This window comes from Poecilia formosa, unplaced genomic scaffold (assembly GCF_000485575.1).
Source record: "Poecilia formosa unplaced genomic scaffold, Poecilia_formosa-5.1.2 Scaffold55, whole genome shotgun sequence".
Lineage (NCBI taxonomy): Eukaryota > Metazoa > Chordata > Actinopteri > Cyprinodontiformes > Poeciliidae > Poecilia > Poecilia formosa.
The window spans coordinates 201,593-221,266 of record NW_006799994.1 but is presented as its reverse complement, the minus strand read 5'-3'; the positions used below and the strand labels follow the sequence as shown (position 1 = coordinate 221,266).

At 38.7% G+C, this 19,674-nt stretch overlaps 1 protein-coding gene and 1 long non-coding RNA gene across 2 annotated transcripts in view; one reads left to right on the top strand and one right to left on the bottom strand.

Annotated features, from left to right (window-relative positions):
• Nucleotides 1-8,988, top strand: part of LOC103138816 (transmembrane protein 189) — a 35,121-nt gene extending 26,133 nt beyond the window's left edge. Inside the window, exons 5-6 of the mRNA XM_007553160.2 lie at nt 3,547-3,759; nt 6,112-8,988. Coding sequence (XP_007553222.1) covers nt 3,547-3,759; nt 6,112-6,233 — 335 coding nt within the window. The 3' untranslated portion in view covers nt 6,234-8,988. The remainder of the gene's footprint in view (nt 1-3,546; nt 3,760-6,111) is intronic.
• LOC107836385 (uncharacterized) lies at nt 959-3,088 on the bottom strand. Its single transcript, XR_001662268.1, has 2 exons — nt 2,044-3,088; nt 959-1,273 (listed from the first exon to the last, which is right to left on the bottom strand). It is a non-coding gene; the product is annotated as an uncharacterized LOC107836385 (long non-coding RNA).
• Nucleotides 8,989-19,674: the final 10,686 nt, after the last annotated feature.

Genomic DNA, 19,674 nt, shown 5'->3' with positions numbered 1-19,674 from the left:
ACGGGTCAGTTTCCTTATGCGTGATTATTGATGGGCAGAAAGTTATAAATTTCCTCGTCCGACATCAAGTTGCTCTCATGATTTGTTGTGTAACTTTATCTATAAATAATCAAAATATTACTGCTTAAAGTAATGAGTATGTTTTAATGTCATATTTGAATAATTGATCAAAAATTTGTGTTAATATTAAACTATAAAAAAGTAACGAATAAAAAATATGTTTACCAGTATTATTACACTGTAAATATAATTAAATTTTTTTTCTAAATTATTGCTATAATTATTTACAAAAAATAATTAATTCAAATTGTCTTGAGATCTTTTTTTATTTCATATTAATATTTTTTAATAAAGTAAACACACAAAATAGTAATGTATAAATATTAAACTACATTAAAAAGGTAATAAATGTTTTTAGCAATGTAATTATACTTTTTGTATAATTTCTATTTTCCTAAATTATTACTATAAATACTTGCAATAAATAATTATTTTAAATACTTACATTTTCTTGCATTTTATGCCAAATAATTAAAATCAGAAAATATGTTTTAACCTGGAGAAAAAGAGGATTTTGTGACCTGGAGCTAAAAACAAATGGCCGCTCTTCATCATGAAGGCTGAGCGTGAGGACGATGAAGGATGAGAGGACAGCTGAAGTCCACCTGTAGGGGACGTCCCACCCACCCCCACAGGGGGTCAGGGGTCACCGAACGGGGACGCAGACGCGGCGACATGTCCGCCTGTCATGTCCGCTCCCGAAGAGGTCACCGCTAAGCGCTGGAGCCGGAGGGCGGAGAGGGGCGGGGGCGTCCGAGGGTCACGCAGCGGCTAGATGACATCTAAACCTGTCATGTCGACGCCTTGCCGTGTCACAAAGACGGAGACGCAGGACGATTCGGAGAGTTGACGTCTCCAGCTGTCATGGCCGCTCCTGAACCGAGGTCAAGAGATTGTGGTTTTTATATCTGCAGAGACGGAGAGGGGACGTGTTGAGAGGAGGACGGATGGAAGTCGTTTCAGCAGAAGACAGTTAGCGAGTTCATGTCTGTTGGATCAAATGGTTACAGAAATCTGGTGCAAAGATGTCGGTTAAATTCTGATTCACTTTTTTAAATCGGCAGAAAAAAACAATAAGCTCCTGGTTTCATCATCCAGAGCTCAGTTTCATCAGTCCGCCTGCTGTTTCAGTTTCATTCAAACCAGAAGAAAGAGCGAAAGATGGTGGTTGTGCCGAGTATTACTGGCAGTCAGTGTCTTCCTTTGAGTATTTCTGCGACAAAAAGAACCAATTGATTAATAATTTGTCTAACAGTTGGTTATAGAAAGCATGATTTAGTTTAAACCTGTGATATGAATAGCAATTTCTTATTTATTAAAATAAATTGTTTTATACACATTTGTTAAAACTTTCTCTATGTTTTGATAGTATAGTATGAGAGCTACTAATGCTACCAACCAAAAACAACCAGGAGGTGGGTCTTAGTGCTGTCAATCAATCTCATGTACTTGCTGCTAAATGTTTCTAATGGCAGAAAAACAACTTCACATTACAGGAAAACCGTTTTTCCGCAGTTATCGGTGGCTATGCTAACTAGCCTTAGCGTTCATGACAGACTGTGTTGTGGTGAACCAGCTGTAGCATAGCAGAGGGCAAAGGGCAGAGTGTGAGCGGCGCCACACTGAGGTGATTGACAGCGCTAAGACCCTCCTCCAGGATCTGATTGGTTGTTTCTAGCAGAAAAGCCCAATTTTTCCTCCTCCTTTCAAATTAAAACCGTTTTAAACCAAAGAAAAAGAATCAACCGTAGTGTTTTCTTACTGCACCGTAGCCTGAAATACACAGCTCTTATTTTAAAATAAACATTTATTTTGAAGGGTTGTACATTGTTTTAAGGAGCTACATCTGCACCCAGTGAGTAAATGAAGTTTATGAGAACTGCACTGTTATAATTGCCATCTATTAAGTGTTGAAGGTTTTTAATTTTAACCTGTTTTGTCTCTCAAACCGTAAAATAAAAGCGTATTTGAACATTCTCTCACTCAGAAGGATTTGGAGGTTTTTTCTCCCTGACTCCTACTTTTGGTTCACAGCTTTGCATCGCCGCTCGCTGTGTGGAATTCAGTTTCGGTGCCACTTTGTCACAGTCGGAAAACCACTTATCTGCTGTTCGCCGTCCCTCAGCTGAGCTGCAGTTTACCTGCATCAGAATATGGATAAACACACACTGTCCCTGGACGGGAAGGATGTGTGTAAAGGGGAGGAAATACGGGGGATTGAAGCATTTTAAAGGGAACGATAATGATGCACTGTCTTCCTTTTGACTTTTTTTCAGGTAGCTTTCCACCAGAAACCAAAAACAAAGAGATGAGTTTAGAGAGAACAGAAATATCTTCAGGATCATCAGCAACTCATTAAATAAAAAAATGTAAATCATATTTATTGTATTTCTTTCACACTTCCCCTCAAACAACTTGCATCCTGTGCATCTCTACTCTTTCACCAGAGTTTGGGAGTTTGATTTCTAAATAAATTTAATTTATCTGGTGATTAATCAATTGCTGAATAACAGTCAACTATATTAGTTAATCGTTAACTGGCAAAATGCCATTTGTTAGGGCATTTTAGGCAACAAAAGGGTTAAAAATGCATCAGTTTTAATTGAACTGATGTACAACAACATGTCTGTATTAAAATCCTTAAATATTAAAAAGTTTTCAGTTGCTGTAAGACAAAATTATTAAAATTAACTGGGGATTTTACCCAGAATGCCCTGCGCCACAGCCCGCTTGTTGCTCAAGTTACTTTAACAGGTTGTTGCTAGGTAACTGAAGAGTGAATGAGTTGCTAGGTAACCAAAGAGTGAATGAGTTGCTAGGTAACCAAAGAGTGAGTGAGCTTGTTGATTCCACCAACCTAGCTTAGCTGGCTATAAGAGGTTGAGCGGCTAACGCCTTACCTCTGCCTTCATCTCCCAGAATGCTTTGCGGTTCTGTATTGGAGTTCAGTGACATTTTATCAATCAATCAAATTGTATTTGTATAGCACATTTCATCAGCAAGGCATTTCAAAGTCCTTTACATAATTAAAAACAGAAACACAGAGTCATGTAATATTGAAAAAAGTGGAAGGGGGGAAAAAATTAATAAATAGATAAAAAGCAAAGGTATAAAATGCTTACAGACGTATTATTTACTGATCTATGGATCACGTGTTTATAACGACATATACTGTTGATTTGTTGTCCAGCCTAACCCTCCAACTAGTCATAACTTTCCAAAGAACCCCGAGTCAAAGATGTGTAATGTCCCTTTAACGTTTATAAATGCTGCCTGAGTTTCTAAAACTGAAACAAAAGGTTGATCTGACTCATCATAGATATTAAAACTGTTAGAATTCCCAGTAAAATTTTTATAAAAACATTTCTTCTGGGGTTAATATCTTTTGTTTTTCAATAACTTACAGTTTTTAAAGTATTTGCTTCGCAAACTTTCAACGTGTTTCTGTCTTGACGAGTCAGTGACCCTTTATTCTTCTCATTTCAGAGGCCTTGGCGGCGTCCTACCCCTGGGACTGCTACGTGTTCGCCTTGGCGGTTTTTGTGACACTGACCAATCAGATCCATAAGTGGAGCCACTCCTACTTCGGCCTCCCGCGCTGGGTCACTCTGCTGCAGGACTGGCACCTGGTGTTGCCACGGAAACACCACCGGATCCACCATGTGTCACCGCATGAGACGTACTACTGCATCACCACAGGTACGCACCGCCTAAACCAGGCTGAGGTCTGGACTTTGACTGGGCCATTGCAACACCTTGGCTCTTTGTTTTCAGCCATTTTGTTTTATCTGGGATCCTGGCTCTGCAGATGACCCAGTTTGGACCTCATTTATTGACTCTAGAACATTCTGGAATCAGGGTTTTTGCACAACTTTTAGTGTTGAAAAGTAGGAAACTAAAGTATTTTTCAGGTTTGGAGAAAAAATAAACATTTTGAAATATTAAATAATATTTGGTCAGTTACTCAGCACGGTTGGTCAGCTGATTTTACCGCTGTATGCGCTGTACAATGGCTGCTGGAAAAGACAGGTGGCTCCACTTCTACTTTTCAAAGACGCATGATTGTATAATTGTGCGTCTTTTTGTGGCCATTTTTACGTGTGAGTTTAAACGTTGAGCTGGGGGGCGTGGCCAGCAGCAGATTATTTGGATTTAAAGACACATGGCTCCCTAAAACAGCTCATTGTGAAAGGAGAAAACTGAAATCTCATCATCTAAGAATTATTTTGTGCAATAAAATGTGATGAACATGTTTTGTATAGGCCACAGACATATCTTTAGAAGCTTATTAAGGACACACAAAGTCGGCCATTTTGGATGGTTATAACAGAAGACGGTGATTCCAGAATAATTTAACTTTCCCTGCATATTCACATAAAATGGCGACTGTGTGTGTGCATGTGTGTGTGGAGGCTTATAAATAACTAAAAGCAAATGTTGTGATAAGAGTGCGTGTAGGTCTTTGGAGACCCGAGGCCTGTGTCACACATCCACACTCTGTATTCTGCCTGCATCTGGGTGAGAGCGGGGGGGATCCTCGGGGGGCGGCTCGCCTCGTGCGTCACCCTGCGCCCCAGCGGACGCCAGATGTGAGCCGGAGCTGTCGGGGGTGGCACGGCGAGCGCTCCAGTACATCTGCATCTGTTAGTGCGCGCTGGTCGCTCTGACCTCCTCTCCGGTTCCTAACCTGTGCGTGTGGAGGAAGGAGGTGGCGGTCGGGGACGGCGGAGTCGTCCCCTACGGTCCCCTGCGCGCGCTGCCTGGCTGCCTGGGCCCGGCTCGGGGGCCTCTGGGGGCCCGCCTCGCTGCCTTTGTGTTCGCCACCGGCTGACAATCCCCATGTATATTTAATGCTAACCTGCTGTCTGTTCTAACAAATAGGACTTCACAGGCAGCAGAGGGGAGGGTGGAGGACAGGGAAGGACGACAGGGGAGGAAGCAGGGATTTGGAGGGATCAAAAAAGGGAAAACATGGAAAAATGCAGGAAATAAAACAAAACCTCGGGATACTTTACCATATTTAAACCAGTGGAGGGTTTCTGTTTAATCAATAGATGCTCTCTTACTCTGTCTGTAATAACTCTAGATGTTCATGTCTGCGCTGCTGCTACATGGGTGCCATGCATTCATTCATGTGTACATGTAAATGTATTTTGGCCTGCAGCCACACATCCATGAATGTGCTTAACTCAGAAAGATAAATTCAGCTGCTGGACTTCTGTAAACATCACAGGAAGTGAGAAGCTGTAGGTGTGTGTGCGCGTGCGTGTGTGTGTGCGTTGGTAAGGTTAAGGATGTCTCCTGGGATGACCCTCCATCTTTCTGCTCATGATGATGAGAGTCAGACAGGAGGCTTTAAATTTAAAAATGGAGGCATTATGATTTGAAGCCTCCTGCTGCCATCATTATGTGTTAGGCTAACTCTGAATGCTAATCATACATATAAGTTCAGCTAGCACTAAGGCTCCACACCAACCCGGTATTTAGCGTTAGCGCCAGCTTCAATTCAAAAGAAACTCTTCAAACCTGAACCTTAGTTTAATATTCCATATTTATATTTTATTCTCTGTTTTCAGTGTTTTATTTTGCTCTTGTATGTTTCTTGTTTGAAATAAAGTTAGAGGAAAATGTGAGGACAGGAAATGGAACCTGCTGTCTTCCTCCACTTCAAAATAAGAGCATGAATACAAACGGCTAACTACTTGAAGAGTTCTTTAGTCGATAGCTGAAACTTTGACACAGATGTCAAGCTTTATTCAACTGCAAGTAAATTATCGCTGTAGAATTTATCTGGAAAACATTTATTTAAGGGAAGCTAAGTGCGCTCAGTTAGCAAAAGCGCTAAATGAAAAATTACCTTCACCTTCTGGAAGGTGCAGTTTGCAGGAGGGCTAGAGGGAACCAGCCTCCATGTTGGCATTCCTAAGTCCTCCCTCTGCAGATATGATGAAGAGAAACTGGCTGTCCAAAAGAGCCAAAGCTCTTCTTTTACCAAATGTGATTTAAATAATTATCCTCTTTTTTATCTTTCCTATCTCCTTCTGTTTTCAGGGTGGTGCAACTATCCACTGGACCAGCTGGGCTTTTGGAGACGGATGGAGTGGCTGATCGAACAGCTGACGGGCCAGAGACCGCGATCCGACGACATGGCATGGGCCAAGAAGACCGACTGACGGACAAACCCAGTGAAACCAGTAACAGGGGAGAATCAGGCGTGTAAATGCAAATATGCTGAGGTAGAAATGATGGACAGATGTTTAGAAACGGAGACAAGCTTTTTTTTCTGGTATCGCTGCGCTTCTCGCTTTTTTTTCTGCTTCAGAACAAACGATGTGTCCAGAGAAAGAAAAACTTTGATGTTGGTGTAAAAGCTTTCTGGATGTTCTGCATCCATCGGTTTGTCTTTAGACTCCTGATGTGTTTGTTTAGACGTGGTTCAGGTTTCTGGAGGTTGGGCTCTCCAGAAGAGACGCTGAGCTGTTTGGGACCAGCAGCTCTTCATACCAACACATAACGAAGGGAAACATTCGGTTACCGTCTTTATTCTGTTTCTTTCTTGGTTTATTGGGGGATTTTTTTGTCAGGACCCACAAAGCAGGTTAAATTATGTTTAAAAAATGTCTACATTCTCACAGAAGAGTAAAAATCAGCTAATTTTATGATGTTTCCATCTAATATTTTGGGATCTATATTAACTTTAAAGATTTTACATATTTGCTGATTTGAACACTTGATCTTCATCCTAATAACTTCAGTTTGATGTTATGATTCGTATTCAGATGTTTGTTAGATTAGATCAGACTTAGACTTTAACTTTTAAGATTTTGGATGAATCCATACTTTGCTAGAAACAAACCACATTGGGATCCAGAGGAGTAATCAACTATAAATATCCGTCCAACTCGCATAGAAATGGGTAAAAATTAAAAACATCAAATCCTAATGTCGGTTCATCACTTCATCCATTAACCTAATCATCAATCAATCAACCCCACCCAAATAGACCATCCAACCAAACCAACCCCCACTTAACTCTATTAACAAACCAACCAACCCCACCTAGTCAGATTCCCCAACAAACCCCACCGAAATCGTCAACCAAATCCTAAATCTCTAGGACAAAAGTAAACCAAATCAAGTTACCATTGTTGCAGGTGCTCGTAATGACAGACACAACTCACTAGGTGGCACTCTTGTCAAACAGAGTAATATATTTTCACATTTATCAGTAATGTAATGCCAATCTTTTCATCTATTGACATATGATAAGCTTACAGATGTTTCTACATTTAGGTAGATCTATCAAAATGTGCAGCGTTTTATTTAATATGTCGGCAGTGATGGTACAGTATGTACGTTTACCACAAAAAAACAAACAAAGAGGAAATAAACAACTAAAGGATGTTCTATATTAAAAATAATGTGATTTTGGTGAAATAAGTAGAAGCCCCTCCCCCTTTTTGGACCTCCATATATTAGCCCCGCCCCTTTTGGGACTTCCATATCTTGGCCCCGCCACTTTTTTGGACCTCCATATCTTGGCCCTGTGCCTTTTTTGAGCTCCATATTTGGGCCACTCTTTACTGCTGAAACACCAGTGGTGATGCCAGACACAGGACAGAAATGTCTTATTTTACTCTCACTGATGTATCGATTGCTCATACAGTCGACACATCAAAACGTAAATATTTCTGCCTCCTTACACCCAGTGTGTCTCCTGCTGCTGTCGGACTTACAGTTTTCTGTCAGATCAGCTCAGAGTGCAGAGAGCACAATCTAATTCGCCTCCATTATGTCTTTCTAAAGTGGAACATACAGTCTCGGTAACTTGTATTTTCTACATAAAACTACAAACTCTTAAAAATTTACATGAAGGTCCTGGAGCTCCTGGTTTAGCGATTTTGTAGTTTTTCCACAGCAACTCTTTGAGTTTTAAATTTTCAGTCTGTTTTCTGGCAGAAATCGCCATAGCAACCAGTGACTCAGCGTTTTCTCTGGTTCTTTTGTATTAATCAATCAGGCTTGGTCACATAGACCATGATAATTCCAGTTATTGTGACTCCTGATTAAAATTGATTGAATCAGGAAATGAGAGGTTCTTAGGAAAAGCAGGAAAGGGGTTCTAGCTCAGACTTTCAAAATAAAAACTCCAGACAGCTGCAGTGTCTCTTCAAAATTTCTGTTAACATTTTATTGATCATGAAACGGGAGCTTTTATTTCCAGCTTTTTTTTGCTTCATTTAGAGAACGTTGTGGAATTGGACAGGTTGTTTTAGTATGAAAATACACTGAAAATAATGTGAATAAAACTTTAAGATCTTCCATTTACCAAATGAAAATAATGTTTGTTTCAGTTGTGACTTCTGGGTTTACAGCTCAGTCACACTTATCAGGTCGTCGGGACCGAAAATAAAATGTAAAAGTTGATCTTTGATCCTGCTTCAGATGTTTTCACTAAAGTGATTGCTTTATTGGCAGCAGAGGGAGTCCGCTCCTGACTGAACCCGAGCATGAAGTCAATTTTCTGGGGGAAGAAATTCCCAGCTCCGCTCTGACGCTCAATCAGATGAGAAATGGGAAAATAAATTTTTTGGTTTTTGCTTCTGTAACCGTCCGCTGCAGAGTTGAGCTGCTTCTCTCTTGGCTTTATTTCTGAAAGCTGCTCCAATCACAGATCAGCAAAAACATCAGCAGCATTTTATGGTTCCACCAAGTAAACAGCGTCTTGAACGCTTCACTCACAGATGAAATCACAGATGATGCATGCACACTGACAGAACGACTCTGTGTTCTGTTGTTTTTCTCTGGCTTTATAATTTTCTATTTTTTTATGAACAGATGGAGCCTTGTTTGTTTGCAGCTCGCTGCTGGTTTGCCTTAATGTTTTTATCTGCTGTTTGATTTGAATAAAGATTTAGTAACTCCTGATGTTGCCTCAATGCTCTGATCTGTTTTCAAAAACTTTTATTAAACTAAAGATTTTCTCTGTAGCTTTGAACTGCAGATGAAGAAATATTTAAACAATTAAATCTTATGATCCCAGAAGTTGTCTGCGCTGCTTCGATGTCTCGAGATTTTTCTTTTGTCCCAGTTTTAGATTTAAAGTTTTCTTAAAATATGGATATTTTTTCTAAATAGGAGCACCAAATGGCTTGTTTTTATAATAAATTGCATTTTTAAAATTGGTTTTTGTTCCAAGCGCTGCAGTTAAATGTCAAAGCTAAACCAACAGCGCCCTCTAGTGTCTGCTGTTTAATAAATCTGTCAGATTTGACTTCAGTATTTCACAATAAAATATTAGCTTTTAAATGCATCTATTTATGAAAGTTATTATGTTTTTAGTTAACTTTGAGAATCAGATCTGCCTTGTAAATCAAAAGGAAGAAAATATTACTTTGAGGGAATTACTGTTAAATTAAACTTGATCAGAATTAACACTAAAACTTTCCACTTTTTTATTATTTCCCTAAATCACAGCAAACATCGGATCTATTGGCAAATTTATTTTGTCAAATGTCTAATTTAATCAAGATGATCCAGTTTAAACCCTTTCCCAGAGGAATTAGACTCAGCTCAGTGAAAACGTTGAATTAAGCCAGATGATTGACTTTGATGAAACTGAGGAAGCACAGGGCGACAGTGGAGAGGAACGAGCTCTTTTAGCAGAACCAGAGATAAGTAAACTCTGTAAATATTGGTTTAACATAAATAATAGAGGAAATAATAAAAAAAAAAACCCTCCCAAATTCTCCAGCAGCCTGTGCATGTAGCAGCAACGCCCACTTTCATTTAGGCTGCCTAAATTGAATTAGTGATTAAATCAATAAAATTTGGACAAATAAATACGACAAGGGCATGCGTGGGTTTTCTCCGGGTACTCCGGTTTCCTCCCACAGTCCAAAAAACATGACTGTTAGGTTAATTGGTCTGTCTAAATTGCCCCTAGGTGTGTGTGTGCGCATGGTTGTGTGTCTGTGTTGCCCTGCGACAGACTGGCGACCTGTCCAGGATGTACCCCGCCTCTCGCCCGGAACGTTAGCTGGAGATAGGCACCAGCACCCCTCCCGACCCCACTGAGGGACAAGGGTGTTCAGAAAATGGATGGAAATACGACAAGGTATAGGACCACACTAATAAGGTAAAAAAAAAATACAAGAAAGTTATATTACAATTTATTCTCAAAATATTATTTTAATCTCAGCATTTTGACTATATTAGTCTAATTTTATTCTCAAGATATATTATTTTGACTTTTAGTCTTGTACAACTTTATTCTCGAAAAATGATTTATTCTCATTATTTTGACTTTATTCTCATACTTTATTCTTGTAATACAGACTTCTTGCAATCGTATGAATATTCTTGTAATAGTCTGACTTTATTCTCATATTTCGATTTTATTCTCGTAATATTATGACATCTTGAAATAGCATGACTTTATTCTTGTAATACTACTTTAAGCTCGTAATTTTATGATAATTGTCATTTTATTTGTTTGATTCTTTTTTCATTAATATACTCCGTCGCATGCTGGTAACTGAATATATTTCAAAATGCAGCAGAAAGCCGATCAATAATCGTCGGTTTAGTGGAAACAGAAAGTATCCTGATTAATTTCTGCGATGCTGTGTGAAATCCTCCCGCAGCCGCTAATCATCATGTGTCAGACTGTGTCGCCATCAAAGCCCGGCTCTCGGTGAGGCTGATGGAGGCTTTAATAGCTGCCAGCGTGACGCCCTGATCAGTCGGGCTCATCAGCCTGGTGAGATCCAATATGTCACCGCGGTGAGTGAGACGCGCCGCACGCGGGCCTTGTTAGCGCGGCGCGCGGCGGAAGTGACGAAGGCGCTCCTACTGTGGATCAGAAAGGAGCGACGGTGGAGGAGCTGGGCGGCGTGTCGCACCAGAGAGGCAATGAAGGATGTTTACATGCCGACTGTAGCTGAGTTGGGTTGTAACTTACTGTATTAACTTTTTTTGTAGTATTTTACTTCGCTGTACTTGTTTACTTTAGTAATTCTTTGCTGCTCTTACTTGAGTAAAATTTCTGGATTTTCTACCCACTGAATGAAAAACAAACTGAAAATTCACCAGACACAGACGCACCTGCAGTTTTTGTTAAAGTTTCATAAGTTAAAGTTTTAAAACTTTTTCCAAATCAAATAAACTGATTTGGAAAAATATTTTTGCCTGATTTTTTTTTTGTTTTGTTTTGTTTTGTTACTTATATGAATTATTGTCATTTTCGTCCTTAAAATACCAACATTTCCACATAACTTTATATTTTGATCAGTTACTCGGTACTTGAATAGACTATTTACCAAATACTTTTTCACTCGTGTAATTTCTTGGATGGCTTTTTTCTTTTACTTGAGTAGTTTCTGGATGCTCTGCTCACCATACAGTCCAGAATTTACAGGAACTAACAAAACCTTTATCATTTGAAGGGTTTTTTTTTTTAACTGTGTGACGCTTTGAGACTTTTGATTAAGTCAGCTGCTCCTTGTGTGAAAATACTTCCTGTTGTCTTCGTCGTTTTTGTAACATCCGGCTGTTGATCACGTGATTAGTGTGAAGCGAAAAAAGTGTTTTGATACGACCGGAAAACAACTTCATGCTAGCACAAAAACTTATCAAATTTTTCTTTTTTTTTTTTTTTTTTTTAATTGGGATGTGTCCAGTAAGCTAAATTTATGGTTAATGGAAACCATTGGGGTAAAAACTAGATGTTTAAAAATGTATAATGCAGGACATATTTGGGTGAGACCATTTTTCAAAATGGATATGGGAGTTTTGTTTTTGTTTCTTATGTTTTATTATTATATGTTTTTGTTTTCTGATTATTTTTCTCTGACATTTTACGTGTTCGAACTAAAAAAAGAAATGCAGCTACTAGCTCTTGTGCGTTAGCTTCTGCTAAATACCGTGTTGGTACAGTGCTTTAGCTTTAGCATTAGCATATGTTTATGATTATGGCTAGCCAGATGAGAGTTCCCAAAAACTGTACTCAAGTATGAGTAAAAAAGTATTTGGTAAAATGTCTACTCAAGTACTGCATAACTGATCAAATTATCATTTAATATTTAAAAATTACATCATCAGACAGACCAAAATGTGACGTTAAGTTTTATTTTGGTATTTTAAGGACAAAAATGACAACAATTCATATAAGTAACAAAAAAAAAACACAAAATCACATAAAAAACCTTTTTTGAAATCAGTTTCTTTCAATAAAAAATTGCTAAAACTGTAACAAAAGCTGCAGGTGTGTGTTTGTGTTTCTGGTGAATTTTTGGTTAAAACATGTTTTTCATTCAGTGAGTCAAAAATCCAGAAATTATACTCAAGTTAGAGATACTTCATAGTAAAATTACTCAATTGAAAGTAAAAAGTACAGCATAGTTGGGTTTAAAAAAAAACTACTCAAGTAAATGTAATTGTGTAAATGTAACTATAGTTAGTACCCAACTCTGGGGTTTAGCGCAGCTAGTCAGTTAGCTGGGGGGCCAACAGCTGCTCTGTTCCTGACTTTAGGTGGAAGTGATGTTTCCACCCTCAGAAAGTGGAAACTTTGGACAAAAAGGGCAGCAAATAAGCTACTTCTGTCGAAGAAAACCTTAAATCTTCAAGGACAAACAGATTCTGCAGAAAGAACAAAACAGAAGAACAGAATGAGACAAAACCAATCAACCGCATTTAAAAAAAAAAAGAAGAAATGTAAACTCCTTTCCATTGTAGGTGAAAATCAGTGGCTTTATTTTTAAGATGTACAGAGAATCTGTATTTTTTTGTTCATTTCCCACTCTGGAACCGCGGCCAGATTAGTTCCCAATTAGAGGTAAATAAAACCTAATTGGGCTGATCACAGCTTGGCACAAAAAATCCCAGTGAAGTCAGCAAGTGGAAGTAACAAAGAGCTCCAACTCTCTCTAATGACATGTGTAAGTGTGGCAGCAGGTGACTTCTGTCAGACGAGGTGTGAGCGTCGTCTTGTTAAACGTCAAGGTGTGTTCACACTCCTGTCGCCGGCTCGCTGTGTGCGCTCAGTTCTGCACGTACAAGAATGTGTTTCAGTTTCCGCCTGGTGTGGATGCCTGAACCTGCATGGCTCCACGTGTGCCACTCTCACCTGCAGGTGCTTCTGCAGGTGAGAAGGCCAATTAAGTCACTGTAGCCCTCGTCAAGAGGCTTGACTGGATTCTGTAGCGTTCTAATGGGTTTTATTAAGAGGAATAAAGTATCAGTTTTACATTTTCCTTCTTGTTATTCAATATACAACACTAAATTTTAAGTTTGCAGAGAAATAACAATGACAAGTTACTAAGCACTTATGGGTGAGGTTTGGGAGAAAACTGAAAGATTTGTAAAATTTTCTGAATCTACGGAGACCCTGAAGTGCAAACAAATCACTAACCACAACTACAAATTAAAAAACACAACATATTCAAAAACACAATAAGCACAAATATAAATTAAGAAATCATGAAGATAAATAAGTTTTTAGTAGCTATTTTAATGTTACATATGTTCATATTTTCAACAAATGCACAAAAAGTCGGAATATTTTCCGATTCTAAAGTCAAAAATGGAATTATCCAATCAGTGATATTTTAGGTTTATCTCTTCTATTTTGTTAATGTCATGTTTTCTTAAGTTGTAGTTTTGCTTAGTTAATGTTTTGATTTCTTAATTCGTAGTTTTGCTTAGTTAATGTTTTGATTTCTTAATTTGTAATTTTTGCTTATTATGCTTATTTTTTCATATATTGTAGTTGAATAGTTTGTAGTTGTGTTTAGTGATTTGTTCATATGGTTTGTACTTCAGGGCCACCATAGAAGCCTATTTTTTTCCTAGAAAGTGTCACTTTGTGTTGCAGTTCTCTAAAAGTTTCTTATAAAAGGTGATCTGTAAACCACATGTGTCCAACTCAGGGCCCGGGGGCCAAATCCGGCCCGCCCTAGTTTTTTTATTTGGCCCCCTTAGCTAGGAGTTTATTATTTATCGTGAACACTTCCATATCATGATAAGAATTTTGATTTATCTTTGTCATGATAAATTTAAGTTATTTATGGTAAATGAAAAAACTAAGGAATATTAGCTGTTTCACAAACCTCCTGAATACCAAGTTAAAATTGAGGGAACTCAACTGTTACCTAGCAACCACAGCTGAGCCTAGTTCGTTACCTAGCAACCCAAGCAATGCTCCAGCACATTTGGTCAGCTGGTAATAGCTGCTGGAAAGAAACCACTTGCTACATTCTTGTTGGCTGCGCAGTCCCCATCAAATGTTACTCAGCAATTTGGAGGTTTTTGAACTGATACATTTTCCTGACATCATAAAAAATTCACTTATTATAAAATAAAACAACAGCTAGGTGTTTTTTTTAAGTGCTTGGTCTGTTTTTAGAAGCAGTAAAAATCAAAATGGAAGCATTAAAATGTGCTGCCATTTAAAAAAAACCTCCTGAATGGATTTTTGCTGTTCTTGTTTTACTGAAATTGAACAAACAACCTCAACGAATAAGTCGATCCCTTTAAATCTCCTATGTAACATCGTCATATTTGTCTTGTACAGTTTAAATTCTTGACCAAACAAAGTAACCCTTTACCTATAGTGAAAAAAACCAACCAGTGACGACCTTTCCTTTGTCATGTAAACAGTAATTTCATTCGATGTTTATTCTCTAGGTGGGTTCAGGGGGAATCTGGATGTTTCCAGTGTCCTGGTTAATATCTGACATCAAACTGCAGGAACCGGCCCACAAACTGTCACACTCCCACTCCACTCACTGGGAATGTTAATTAAATATCTGGATTGTGCATTAGTGTGTGCTGGTGAAATAGAAGTGAAATTAATAAGTTGTTGCTAAAGTTGTTTTCCCACCTGATAGTTCGGTGGAATCGGTTCGATTGGGGATCAAAATTACAGCATTTGTTACATTTCCATCTGCTGCGGTTCTCTTTCACACTGCAAACGAACCAAGCTAATTTAAAAACCTGTTCCCCTCCTCGCCTGTGGGGGCGCAACTTCCTTCTTCACGAAATGTGAACAAAAGTAGAGTAGCGTCAGATTTTAGCGGTTACAAGATTTCTGTTTTATTTTTGGTAAAAGACCGTGAGCCATTTCTCCCGCTAATGCTAGAGACTCTTGAGTTTGTTTTGGTTGCATTTACCCAGAATGCTCAGCGCTGTAGTCCACTTCCTGCATTTGGATCGGTCTTGGTGTTCACAAACTGCACCAGAGTTCACTTCAGCCGAACTGGATCTTTTAGACTGAACGGTGCTAACTTTTTTGGCTAGAGGTTGCATTCACACCAGCCCTGTTTGGTTCGCTTTAACTGAACTCCAGTTCGTTTGCCCAGAAAGTCCGGTTCGTTGGGGAGGTGTGAATGCATAATAAAACTCTGATCTGCCTACAAACCTCAGTCTCCTTGTAAAAGACTTTCTAAAAGCAACCAAATGTTGTGAAAAGCAGGAGATGTTTAACAGCCCACACAATGCTGTTTATTTTTCTTTCTTTTCACAGTCAATCGTTTTCAAAAGTAGCCCAATCTAGCAACATTGAAAGTAATCACAACTTAGACGTTTACTTCCATGTACAAACTAAATGCAGTTACTGATAAAAGTTAAAAAATAATGTTTAAAGATGGTGCTTCAAAATCCTTTTTGAAAAATCCTTCCAGTAAATGTCCAGCAGATGGCAGCATTGGATCTCAGATTCTACCAAATCAGACCTTAAACACAAAAAAACTCAAAAAGGTGTTTTCTTTCTTTCTTTTTTCTTTTTTGTAACCAAGATTCCAACTTTTCCTGTAAATAAATGTTCTTTTCTTCTTTAACTCTTTTTGGCGCCGCTGTTGTAGTTCTAACCTTTCAAACTCCTCTACTGTACTTCAGCCACACTTCCTTCCTTTATCCATCTGCTCAGTCTTCCTTCAACCATTCATCACTCATCTGTGAGATATTCAGCTTCACCTTCTTCCATCTGTTCTGCCTCCTTTTTTAATTTAATTTTGCGCAGTAAAAAAAAAGAAAAATCATGCTGATATTTAAAAATAGAACAAGAGACGTGTTTGTGTTTCTGCAGACGTGGGGAGAGGGGTTTACGCACAAGTTGCACTGATGTTATTTCTGGATTAATTTAAAGGAGGTTGGGAAAGAAAGAAAGGAATAAAGGTGGCAGAAGGAGGGGGTGAGCATGAAGTCTGAGAGACAGGAGGAGAGGATGAACGCAGAACAAGGAATAATAAACAGCGGGAACAAAAGGAGGAGAGCGTCTGTCTGTCGGCTGGAACAACGTGGGCTGCTGTTTTATTTCCTCTGTGGCTGCACAACAGCAGCCCTGTCTGTCTCAGGTGCTGACACAGCACACTTTCACACAAACACACACAAACACACACAACACGCTCACAAACAAAAAGGTGCTTTGGCACAAACTGGAAGAAAGGTCCGACTTTCAGTTGCAGTGAATCTTCTCCGAGGCGTTAGCAGGACTTTCTTTGGTCCAGAGTACAGATGAATTGTAAATTAATGGTTTATTAGATTAAAATTAGTTCAAATCGATTAACTGATAATGTCTTAAATCTATTTTAATGTTGTAGTTTGGCCACCAACCAGCAGAGGGCGCCGCTAGTTATCCTAAATGGAGACAGTTGATACTGCAACAAAGATGGCGGGGAGATAACAGAACCGGAAAGAGTAATGGTCCAGAGTCCGGTTTGGGATGCAAATTGCATTTTATCTGTTTTGAAATTTTAACACTCAACAACCTCAGTTAAGTTTATTCATTTATCACCTTAAGATGAATAAATGAATAACGGAGCAGCGTCGGGTTCTCATCCAAAGATTACTGATGTGCTATGAAGGCAAGAAAGTAAAGATTACGACCGTGTATTACGGCCATTATAAACAGAATAAAAGGACTAAACTCAGAAATGTTAAGATTAAGAAAAAAGAAAAAAATGGAAAATTTGAGATTTAAAAGTTGAGAATTGACTAAAAAAAACTGACATTTTTTCATTAAATCTCAGAAATTTTCTAGAAAATAAACTTTCTAAGATTAATACTAAAACCGTTATTTTAATGTTCAGTTGTGTTTCCAACAGAAATCTGCTCCATAGTTCCATGTAATCAGACGTGTTTCGCTGAAAACCAGCTTTAAACGTGTCTGAGTGAAAACGTGTGCAGCGTCCCTGGGGCCTGGCGGCTCTCCAGCTCTAATTTGACCAGGCAGGCGGTCGAAGCCGGGCTTCAGCAAATATAAGTGTGTGGGCCGGCCTTGATGTTGAGGTGAGGCAGAGATCAATGCTGAGGCAAACAGAAAGGTTGGGACCAAACTCACCATTCTCTCCACCTTCCTCCTCTGTTTCTCTTCAGGTCTGCTCTTTCCTCCCTCCAGTCATTTCACAGAAACAATATGGCGGCTGGCGATTGGTTGGAAACTACGTTGTCAGATTCAGGTATGTACATGAACGCAGCATTTCTATTCAAGTTAATATTAACTAAAACTTACAAAACAACTACAACCGAAATTCAGAAAACATTTTCGTTAACTGAGGTAAATAAAAACGGTAATTAATTTGGAAACACTGTCATGGGAACTATATCGCAAATTTATAAAACTCAAACATACTGATATCCTTCAGTTTTGTGTTTATGAATCTCTTTTTAGCCCTACAAACTGATGTGAAATTAATTGTATTCCCCACAAGCAGTTTAAGTCAGCTGTCGGCAAATTGCGCTTGTCTGGAAAAATGGTGGCAGCAAAAGTTAGGATAAAACACCAGAGTCAGCTGGTTGTTCAAAATGTGATTAAGTGAAATTAACTAATTACAGTTCCTGCAATTAATCAAGTCCCACCACAACTAGAAACACAAATATAATATATAACTGCACCTTTATTTCTTTTTCCAGACTTCCAAGAAAACCTGGTGCGATCAAATTAAACATCAACTAGATTTTATTTTCTGCTCACGCAAGACTGAAATATTCAGCAGAGATCTGTTTGTGATCTTTGTGTAGCCTGTGGTGGTGGTGGTGTGTGTGTGTGTGTGTGTGCGCGTATGTGTGTGTGTGCGTGCGTGCGTGCGTGCGTGCGTGTGTGTGTGTGTGTGTGTGTGTGTGTGTGCGTGTTCTGGTTTTGAAGTGGAGCGATCGTAGAGCTGGATTTGTGTTGTACAAGGTCACACCTCGGGGTATCTTTGCTGACATGCACACACCTGCGGTGTTGACTCTGATCATGTGACTGGCTGTCATGGCAACCTGCAGCAAGCACAGTCACTGATCAAAGAGTTTAGTGTGAACACACACACTCTCACACACACATTTTCACTTCTAGGAACATTAGGACTTTGACTTCCCTTCACTTTGGTAACTGTATTTATGCCAAACTATGCCGTTACCCCAAACTTAACATTCATCTGTATTTATCATAACATAACCTTAATGAAAATTGAATCATGCCATCACTCTAATGTGGGCTTTTCAAAAAGCTCCCCTAGGGGGCGCCAGAGTTCCTCAACTTGAGGATAAAAACATTAACTGCAGAGATTTAGCCAACTTCATCAGGCCTATGCCAGAGACAAAATTAATAGATTGTTTTGTACTTAAAACTACAGAAAATGTAACGCACTGCGTTACATTTTGCGTTACATAATTGTCTTACCAACTATTTTTGGTTTAGTTTCTGGTTCAAATGTCTTAGTAGACTTGAAGTAAGACAAAACTAACTTATAAGTAACTTTTCATCAAGACATCATATCTTGTTTTAAGTAAATAATTCCTTAAGATTAACAAAAAGTCTCAGTTCCACTGAAAAATCGTGACTAATCTCAGCGCTACAGTGAGATTAATCAGACCAGTGATATCCTACATCCTACTGGTGGCGTCAACATGCTAGTTGCACTACATCCTAATGATAGCCCTCATGCTAACATTAGCCTTACAGCTAAAATGAACATTTTAGCAATTTTTTATATTTTAGCCACATTCAGCACACTGAATTGAGTAAATCAATGTACCCAACATGCTAGTGACACCATTGAAGCTAACCTTAGCATTTTAGCTAATTTTCAGCATCAGAACACTGAACCCCAGTCAGCTGGTAGTGTTAACATGCTAGTTACGCTACATGCTACTGATGGCTGTCAAGTTAATGTTAGCTTCTCACCTAAAATAAGCATTTTTACTACTATCTCAATATTTTAGCTGCATTTAGCATGCTGAATGGAGTACGTCAATGTACACCAACATGCTACTTACACCACTGCAGCAAGCCTTAGCTCTTTAGCTGATGTTTAGCATCAGAACGCTTTACTCCAACTGACATGCACTGTGACAGGCCCCATTTAAATTTGTTCAGGAATTTTCTAGTTTGAATTTAGTAATTTTGTGTAATTCAGCAGGCGTGTTGAGTGAGTTGAGTTGGTGTGAATTTTAACCTAAGAAGTGCAGCCATTTTATTACATTCTGCTTTTGAAATAAAGCAACAAGTTGCCCATTTTGCATCAGATTCCATTAACTTTTTACATTAAAATTTCATGAAATAACATCAGGTTTTATGAGAAAACTTATAAAACTGTCTGTTTGCTCATCCTTGCAGAGTTTCAGGTTGAC